General features: G+C 50.9%; 1 protein-coding gene across 1 annotated transcript in view; it reads right to left on the bottom strand.

The window, feature by feature from the left end:
* RHPN1 (rhophilin, Rho GTPase binding protein 1) overlaps window positions 1-7,576 on the bottom strand; it is a gene marked incomplete at its 5' end in the record, with an annotated part of 11,136 nt that extends 3,560 nt beyond the window's left edge. Inside the window, 7 exons of the mRNA XM_010187676.1 lie at window positions 2,160-2,279; window positions 4,314-4,470; window positions 4,639-4,826; window positions 5,387-5,553; window positions 5,874-5,998; window positions 7,030-7,107; window positions 7,483-7,576. Of these exons, the coding sequence (XP_010185978.1) occupies window positions 2,160-2,279; window positions 4,314-4,470; window positions 4,639-4,826; window positions 5,387-5,553; window positions 5,874-5,998; window positions 7,030-7,107; window positions 7,483-7,576 (929 nt within the window). The remainder of the gene's footprint in view (window positions 1-2,159; window positions 2,280-4,313; window positions 4,471-4,638; window positions 4,827-5,386; window positions 5,554-5,873; window positions 5,999-7,029; window positions 7,108-7,482) is intronic.
* Between the last annotated feature and the right edge of the window lie 2,490 nt (window positions 7,577-10,066).

The raw sequence follows: 10,066 nt of genomic DNA, 5'->3' as shown, positions 1-10,066 counted from the left end.
CGCTCGGCTGCCCACGGATGACAGCAGCCTCCGCGGCTGTGTCACCCGACGTGACTCAGGGACAGCCCAGTCACGTTCGCAGCCTGCCAGGCGTTCAATGTGCGCTAAATGGAGTAGGTCCCAGCCGTCAGCTCGAGCCCCTGATGTAGGGCTGGGAAGGGACCTTGAAGGGTGACCTACTTCACTCCCCCGGCACTGGCGGTGGAGCTGGCAGATGGGCGGTGGAGCTGGCAGATGTTCCCGAAAACTGCTAGCAAAGGAGCTGCCACCACGTTGCGCCGCCCCTGAAGTCCCTCCTAACTCAACCTCAATCTCCTTTGCAAATTAACTTCTCTCCATCGCCTTGCATCCCCCGGGGAGGGGGGGGACATGGAGGACAATCGAGCCTTGTCCTCCTGGTGACAGCCTTTTAGCTTCAGGAAGATGCAACACGTCTCCCTCTTTTCTAGGCTAAGCAAAGCCTTCTCCTTGCCCTGCAGGTTCTGCTTTCCACCCTCTTCAGCATCTGCTCTTTGCTTTGCTCCTCTCAACTTGCCTTCGACGTGATTCCACCCTCGTGAAAACGGAGTGGCCAAAAAATGACCGGAAGAGATGAAATCACGATGACCCACGAATATCGATGCAAACATCCTTTTTGCTAGAGACTGCAACCAAGATACCCGCATCCAATGCTCAACTACCAAAAAAAGCTAGATGTATATTTATATACACGTATCATAGAAACACGTGTGCGCTCCTGTAGCATTTCCAGTTTTAGGACACACGGTGGCAACATAACCCAGAGAGATGGAGGGGTTTGCTCCAGACTTATGAGAACCAGAGCCAGTGGCCTGAAGACCTTTGCTTTCCCCCCTGCGTGAAGTTGCAATTGAGGAAATATTTTGAGGCTGGATGGAAAACAGAAAGGAAGAGACTCTCCAAATAATTGTATCAAATGCAACAAAACCTATTTGATCAAAGCACCCACTGTTTTAAAAATAACTATCAAGGATTCCTGCTATTTCCAAGAGATTATGGGGAGAAGAGGTTGGGCATAGAAACTGTGCAACCTTTTGGCTCCACTGTATTGAAGATGGTAGAATATATAATGTCTGATAAAACATAATGTTATAAGACTATAAGACAAGGGAAGGGGAGGCAGGGAAATATCCTTCCAGGGAGATGGTTTTAATGCTGCAAGTTTCTTTCCATTCTGTAAACCAAAAGCAGAGCTGAGACTGGCATTTGCACATTCATTTTTTTTCACCAGCAAATGCTGAACAGAGCCCATTCCCCCCAAGAAGAGCAGGCAGAGCTGGAAGATGGATTGAAGCAAATCATGAAACCAGATGACAGCAGCTGAGGGTGCCCATAACACCTTGGTTTGGGGGTTCATTTAAGGAGTCTCCCCATGTATGTCCTCCACCTCTCATCCCCAGCAGTGAAATTCGGCCAGGCAGCCAGGAGGACTTTGCTGGGGCTGGTGATGTGACAATCTCATTCCTGATGAGACCTGTCTCCTTTCCCAAGTGTGCAAAGAGGGGAAAGAGCACCAAGAGGCACCTTGTGAGGGAGGAGAACAGGAGACGACACCCCAAAAATCAGGGTGCTGAGCTTGCTCTCGTTGCACTCTCACTGGGGAGGGGCTGCCAAAATATGACTTCAGCTGAATAAGCAACACTCTGTTTTTTTCCCTGAAGCTGAAAATCCGCATGGGAGGAAGTTCTTGTCTCCCAAGCCTTTTGATGCAGCTAAAAAGCCACCCCCTTAGCATCTGCTGTGTCTTCCTGTTATCAAGCCAAGTCAGCTGCAAGCCCAAGCCAAGGAGCTTCCAGGATCACTGTGTCCCTGTGGATTTCTCCATGGTGCATTGGGTGACATTGCCTGGCTTAGGACACCTTTGATGCCTGGGGTTTTACTGTAAAACTTGGTTGGACAGGTAGGTGCAAGCACCATGAGTTGGTCCTCAACGCCCTAATAGAGAACCATGATGTTTTCCTGCCTTCCCAGGAGAGGTTTTTTTCAAAGAAAGCCCAGAAAAAAAGGTGTCTTTGCATGGAGAGACCCCCTGCAACAGCTCATCAGATGCCTACATGGGTAGGGTATAATGGGGCTCTCTGCCCATACATCAAGATTTCACCACAAGAACTGGGGGCTTTGCCCCACACTGATGTGCTTACCCAGCTTCCTCCTCTCCTCGGGGTCCTGCAGCAGGACACGAAGTGATGGTCCCTCCGGCATGGTGACGTGGAACTGGATGAAAGCCTTCTCCTGCTCTGGCAGCTCAGCATCAGATGCCGCTGTGTGAAACAAATGGGTGAGGATGGGCTTAGAGAGAAGTCAGGGCACTGCTTGGCCATTCAGACCCTCTTAGCGGTGGGGAGAAGGGGTCCAGGAAGCCACATCCACGTTCATGTGGCCCAAATAACTTCAGCAGCAGCTTCCTCTCACCCAGCCACAGCCTGCAATGACCATCAAGACATCACTGATGGGGAGAGGGATGAGTTATGCTAAATGCTGTCTCAGGCTTTGAAGATAAGTGCAGGATTTGTCCTGTGCACAGCACAAATATCTGAGTCTTTTGTCTCCTTCCCTCCTTTGCTCTGGTCTGGAAGTAGGACTGGAAATCAAGGGCCCTGGGTTCTCCCCTCTGGAGGGGAAGTCAGACAACAACTAAAGCACAAAAGTGAGGCAGATTAAAATGTAATTTGGAAGCTGAGCCCTCCTTACTGTGCTTGGGATGCCTGCATGGGAGGAGAGCTTGCAGTGCAACCAAGGGTCCTTCAATGGCAAGAATGGACACACTTTGCATAGGTGCTCCAAGCACCACGCTGGGCTCTATACACATGGTTTTTGCACACTTATTTCCAGCCAAAGCTGTTCCTAATCCCCTTTGGCTCACGAGGAGCTCAGGGTTGCATGGCACCCTTCTGAGGGTGTGATAAGAAGCAACCCAGAGGGCTCACTGGTTCGAATGGAAGGAGGTCTCAAAGCCTGGTGAGCACCTCCAGCATCAGCACTCAGCAGGCTGGGAACCGGCAGCCCCAGGGCTGGCTCTCCCCATGCCAACACTCTCCATGCCAGCATCCTCAAGGGATTAAACTGCAGCATAAGGAGTTTATTGAAGCAAAAGATTTGTTATTCTGAACAAAGGGGTCAAGGTATGCCTGGAGAGGCAGAGGGCGGACATGTGAGATCTCAACAGCGTGCTCTAGATGAAGCAAAACAATCCTCAAACACCCAAATTAGGGATCTCCTGCAGATTTGTGCCTGTCCTAGTAACCTTAGGTTCTGGGGAGGGGAACAAACAGCCTCAGAATTTGAGGGGAAAGGTTTGCCCTGTTCCTTGTAACCCCATGCAAACCCAGCTCCATCACCATCCTCCGCTGTTTATGTCTTTAAGCTGCTCCAGCCCCACGGCACCTTCCTGTCTCTGCCCCAGCAACTCTCCTCACTCAATTCTGCTTCTGCAACGCCCACGCAGCACAAGCCCGGCGGCATGATTTTGGGCAGGCTCTGGTGCGGGGGAGGATGGCTGGGACAGTCTGGCAGCCACCGTCGTCACTGGCGCAGCACTGCTTTTGGCAACCATCCCCTCAACAGTCCCCCAGTTCATCCACAGTCACCCCACCAAGTGATGGGTCGGCACCACAGGTCACAGCATGTACCGGCTGCCCACCCCCAGATCCTCTGCCTGACCCAAAATTGCTTGTATGTGGGTGGGTGATGGCACAGATGGAGACCACGGGTCACAACCCACATCCCCACTCCAAATGGCTCCACAGAGCCATTTCAGCACAGCCACGTGTACCCTGCTACCAGCACCCCACCACCCTAAGATGCCCAGGACAGCCAGCCACAAGGCTGGCAATTAAATTTCAGTAGCCCAGACCAGTTTGTCCAGAGATATTTTGGGTGGTTTTGGTTTTATTTTTATCTTTTGAAGCCCCTAGGTGGCTGGCCACATGGACTAAGTGCCTCCAGAGGATGCCAAGGACACGGGCATATGCATGGTCAGCAGGCAGCTGACCCCCTATTTACCCACCCAGGCCCAAAGAAGACCACAGGTGACATCCCTACAGCACCTTTCAGCTCACCTTCTTGGAAGGACTTTGCAAGCACTGTGCAAATCAGAAATATGGGAGAAATCTGCCCCGTGCATGAATCGCTGAGTCAATAAGCAAGATCAACAGCTCAGTGCATCCCCAAACCTTTAGGTTTTGTATCCATCTACCCTGTCCATGCCTCTGTTCACCTTTTTTTTGCAATCTCTCCTGTCATGTGGAGTCAACGCTTGGCTGAGCAGGCAGCTGCCTCCAAGCTGTAATACTCACGGGGGCAGTCGCAGAGAGCAATGGCAGCGAAGTAATGGGAGAGGGCTTTGAAATGCTCCGACTTGACATGGACCATGGTGATCCAAGAGAAGGGAACGTAATCCTTCACGTGGGCCTGGGTCATCGTCTGGTGCACCAGTGAGTAGACGTCTTCTACCTGTGGGGTGTCAAGAGACAAGCTGTTAAGCTATGGGTTGGGATGTTGGACATCCATCAGGAGACAGTGACAGCAGGCTGTCCTCAGCTGAGGAGTTTTTCTGACCACAGAAGGAGCCTCTCCAGTGGTGACAGCCCCATCAAGTCCTCTCCTCCCCAAGGGGCTCACCCTTGCTGCCTCCTGGGCAAGCTGCAGCCGCGCGAGGAAGTCATTCTGGGCACGTAGCAGGGTCATCTTCTCGAAGACGCACTCCTGGACCTGGGCAACCATCAGCCGCACCAGCATGTTCAAGGAGGCGGCGCTCATATCCAGGCTGGGAGCGTTGGAAAAGTTTTCCTTCAAGTAGTTAAAGGCACCTACAGGAGGGAGAAGCTCCTGGTAGCAGCCTTGCAAGCAGGAAGGTCAGACTTTCAGAGCATGAAGGTTTCCCCACTAGTGGTGCACAAGAAGAGCCTCTGACCCAGCTTGCACCTCAAACATCTCACCATAACCAGCAATGACACCCCCAGGGAAAAAGGTCCAGGGGTCCCTCTCTTGCTACCTAAACCATCCTTGTGCCCACAGGTTTCTTCTCCATAGCCCTGGGTGAGTGCAGTCCCAGGGTCTCTTTCTTCTCCAGTTGCTCACAGACAAATCAGCACCTCTCCTTTCCCCAGCTGGGACATCCCAACTGCTGTGTGGCAAAAGAGAGCTCTTTGGATGACTTCTGGGTCATTCCAGCTCTTCTTCATACCCACAGCAGCAGCATGCTGACAACTTGCCCCTGGTTCAAGGTCCCTTAGAGATGTCCTGTCCCCATGTCTCTTTGCATGACTGCTCCCTCCCCTTCTTGCACTCATGAGGATTATTCTTGCCCTGGGGGAAATGCTGCCCGCACATCCCTGGGGAGCTGGGTAAGGGGAAGGAACGCACATACCAGCCGCCTTCTGAAAGGCATCGATGGCCTGGTTGAGCCCTGGCAGGGATGCACGGTCCTGCCGCGCTCCAATCTGGGTGTGGAGGGCTCCGATGTTGAAGAGGACGCTGCCCTTCTCAAAAGCCAGCGCTCGCTGGTGGGATGGGACCCCCGTCAAGGAGTCGTACCTGGGGAAGAGAAGAATCAACGCTCATCCCCAAGTCCTCACCCATGGATGCAGGAAGAGCCTGGATGGTTTTCAGCACTCTGAGTGGGTTTGCAGCTGCTGTTCCCATCACAACTTATGCATGGGGCACACATTTTCCCTTCCCTCCCCTAACCAACCCACCCGAGATGAAAGCAAGCCCAGAGCAAGCGTAAAACCCAGCTCCCTGCATCGGCCATCCTTGGATTTTCTGCCAAAGCAGTTGACCCCGATGCAGAGGCTTTGTCCTGGCTCCCTCCCGACTTGTGATGCCCCAGGTGGGATGGGGAAAGCTGCACCAACCAGTGGAAGAAGACCCCCAGGCTTTTGTTGGGAGGGAAGAAACGGCTGTCGAGGAAGTAGAGCTGGTTGTAATACTCCATCAAGAGCTCCAGGCCGGCTTCGTTGCGGCTCGGGGTGCGCATTGCCTGTGGGACAGGAGAGGAGACGCATGGGTGGGAAGAGAAGGGGAAAATGGGAGACGAAACGACACATTTATGGAGCTGCACATGCTGGCCAGCCCGAGGAGGAGAAACTCCACCACAGTTATTAGATCAATAGGATCAGATCAATGTGATCAATAGGATCAGATCAATAGCGGATGAGAGGCAGGCCCTTGGCATAGGTTCAGCCATGTATAAGGTCAGGAAGGCACTGATTTGGTGCTGGGGCACCCAAAGCCGGAGCCAGCAGCCTGGGAGGCAACGCTCATCTAAACCAAGCTGGGATTATTTTTTAATTATTATTATTTTTTTAAGAGAAACTCATGCAATTACGATGAAAAAAAGGCTAAGGAAAAAATAGGATTTTTTGCTCTCAATAAAAATGACTTTGAGCTTTTGACCCAGCACAGGGAGGAGGGTCAGAGCTCTTCTAATGCCTAATTTTAATTTTAACTGGGCCTTTTCCAAGCTCTTGGCTTTGCAGGGCTCCTCTCCCACAGCCTGAAGAGCAGGATCAGGTCCTTCACAAGGGCTTGAGCAAGCCTTTCTTTCCGCTCTTCTGGATCAAAGCTTTACAGCAAGGCAAAACTTGTAGTTACTTATGACAGCCGTTTCAAAGGAGAGGAGAAAATTCACCTTTACCAGATTTCTTTATATTTCCTCTTGTCCAAGCGCTAGCTGGAAAGAGAGCAGTCATTTAGCTTTGCCTGGGGGTGAACTAATGTTCATAAACCGATGTTAATGGATTGCATTATAACTTTTATTGCTGTTCAGTTCTAGGTTAGCTGGGCATTAAAGAACAAGCAAAGAAAACAATTACTGCATGGTCTGTAATATTTTGTAATTTATGAACTGAAGCTGAGGTGCTCTAGTGTGGGAATCCCATACCCTGACACACAAGGATAAGGGAGCAGTTTGGAGAGAGGATGAGGGGACTCCCAGAGCAAAACCTGGCACCTTCAACAAGTGTTTTTGGTCACGTCAAAGCAAGACTTTGCAACCCGAGGGACACCAACCTGCCGCAGCTCCATGAACTCTTTGATTTCCTTTTCAAACAAGATGCCCTCCTCTCCATAGTGTTCGCTGATGAAATCCTGGATGGGGAAACAAGAGAGAAGAAAACCTTGCGTCACCCTTGGAAATAGATATTCAAGATTTAAAAGGTGACTCAGGGTGACTCTGTATAGGTGATTTGCAAGCTCTCCCTGCAAGGAAACCTTTGCCAGGGAAAACCATCTCCTCCCTTGCCTGGCTCTTGCTCTCCAGCATCTCTAGAATCTCATCTCCCTCTTCCCCATGTTTTAAGCTCAGTTTCTCCCCATAAACCTATTTTTTGCAACTGTTTCAACATAGAAAATGTTCTGCAGTGATGCTGCACTTCCCCTCAATACCCAATTGTACCAAAAGCACATGGTCACTTCCCTCCATCATCCTACACCACATCAAGCGTGTAAAACCCCGATGCTCACCTTCAGGGGTACCAGCAAATCCAGCTCCTTTGTCTCCTTCAGGCCCAAAGGGATCATGGGGACGCTGATGGACTCGCTGGAAGAAGACAGCAACCTATTTGGTGGTTGGTTTAAAAGCCTCAGGGAGACCCTGAGTATCCAGGACTAAAATGAAGCAGCTCTTTGCCCTGGGCTTAAGCTGCTCCTATTAAGGGGTATAACCAGAAGAGGACCCAACTCTGCACAGCACAAGGATGCTCATCCCAACACGATGTCAGGCACAGGAGCATGAAAGGAGGGGTGCACAAAAAATAACCTGAAAACATCACCCTTATTCCTCCAGCTCACGCTTTTCTCTCCATAACAAGTACACCAGCAACAAAATAGGCTCCAGTAACAAAGCTGCTTTAATTACCAGCCCTTGGAAAGCAGGTGTGATCTGAGCACAGGTCAGGGATTCACCCACTCCTATGTGCTAATCTGGGCTTTGCTGCTGATAAGGGCTTGCCGGGGCTGCAGCGTGTGCCTGCTACTGAAATTTTCTACCTCTATTAACAACAGTTGGTTAATAATAGCTCTTTATTGCAGAGTCCACTGGATATCGTAAAATGCTGAAGATGATGGTGACCCTGGGAACATCCAGTTGGGGAGGGCAGTTGGGCACCACTAAGGATGGTGGAAGGACCATCTTTTGGGAGATTCAGTGGCTTTTTAGATTTTCTGCTGCCAGGAAGTAAAGAAATTATCAGTACCAGCAGCAGAGCCTGGAGCACACAGAAAATTACAGCATTGCTGCTCTGCAAGGAACCCCAATGCTGGGCCCTTCATTCGACTCCTGTATCCAGGGATGGTGAATGGGAACCCACGGTGGTACAGCTCATGACGTCTCCAAAAAAGGTTTTCCTGATACCCATCTATACCTCAGGGATCTCCCCAACCCTGGAACTGAGCCATGTTACTGCATCCCCAGACCTTTGGTCTCCCAGGAGACTGGTTTAAAGAGAAGAGTAAGGTTCAGCAAAGTGAGAAATGGGAAGCGAGTCACGCAGGATCAAGCTCTCGCCAGCCCAGGTTTGCACAACATCTACCTCTCATTACCTCCAGAAACTGCTGATAACTTGTTAGCACATCACTCATTAGGCCAGGGAGGAAAAGAGGCAAAGAAAGTTGCAAAAACCTGGGGTGAGGGCGCAGGGAGGTTGCACCCATATTTTCATCTGTTCGTACTGAATAAACAGTTTCAAGAGCTATAATTAGTGCAGAAAAGCCATTATTGCTCCTTCCCTAACAAGATTTCTGCTTGAATCCAATGCCCAGAGCAAACAAAGAGGCTTTTATGTGGCCTGGGCTGGGTTTTGAGGTTGCTGCTGCTGCTGTTTTCATTTTAAACAGGGACAAACAAGCGGTGAGTTGGAAAAGCCAAGCATCCCTGACTGGGAAGTGCTTGGGGAGGACACCTGCAACACGGGAGAGACCATCTCTACCTCTAGCACAGGAGAAGCATCATCCACATCCAGGATTACGTTCAGAGACTGCAACAGACCCTCTGGGTACAGCAAACACCCAAGGGTGGTGGAGACATGGGCTCTCTTGGCTTTCTCCCCATAGGAGATCTCATGGCCCTAACACGATCTGGCACCCAGATCATCCTGGTCCTACATTTACTATCATTGCAGCAACCTGCAGGATGGAGTCACAGAATCACAGAATGGTTTGGGTTGGAAGGGACCTGAAAGCTCCCCCAATCCAACCCCTGCCATGTGCAGGGACACCTCCACCAGACCAGGTTGCCCAAAGCCCCATCCAACCTGACCTTGAACACCTCCAGGGAGGGGGCATCCACAGCTTCCCTGGGCAACCTGGGCCAGTGTCTCACCACCCTCACAGTCAAGAATCTCTTCCTAATATCCAGTCTAAATCTACCCTCTTTCAGTTTAAAATCATCACCCCTCATTCTAACACTACCTGCCCTTGTAAGAAGTCCCTCCCCAGCTTTCCTGTAGGACCTCTTCAGGAAATGGAAGGCTGCTCTAAGGTCTCCCCAGAGCCTTCTCTTCTCCAGGTTGAACAGCCCCAACTCTCTTGCTTGGTCCTCATAGGGGAGGTGCTCCAGCCCTCATCTTTGCCCCTCAGCAGCACAGAAATCATCCCCCAAGGAGGATGAGGTGCTGGGAAAAGCATGTGGAAGCACATTGGACTAGGTGATCTTCAGAGGTCCCTTCCAACCCCTCCCATTCTGTGCTTCTGTGGATGGATGTACACCCTGCACCCATTCATCTCAGGAAGAGAAGGAGTGGCAGCAGCTCCTATGCTGCTCCAGCATTCCCAGTCTTTTCTGCCTTTCGGATTTCTGCTTTTCTCACCCAGTGAACCGGTGCTGCTGAGCCGCCCCAGCACGTTGGTTTGCTGCTGGCGAGCGTGCTAGGATTACTGCTGCAGTGAGTCAAGCCCGAGGTGGCTGGGTAAGCATTTCAAAGCGACAGAGCATTTACAATTAACAAAAGGTCTAACCTCAGAAAGAGAGAAAAAAAATACAAAAAACCAAACCTAATACCCTAGAAGGGAAAAGAAACCAGTGAATAATCCATGCTGGGAACAGCCAGAA

The sequence above is a fragment of the Mesitornis unicolor genome, unplaced genomic scaffold (genome assembly GCF_000695765.1).
Source record: "Mesitornis unicolor isolate BGI_N332 unplaced genomic scaffold, ASM69576v1 scaffold317, whole genome shotgun sequence".
Lineage (NCBI taxonomy): Eukaryota > Metazoa > Chordata > Aves > Mesitornithiformes > Mesitornithidae > Mesitornis > Mesitornis unicolor.
This window is presented reverse-complemented; position numbering and strand designations above follow the sequence as displayed.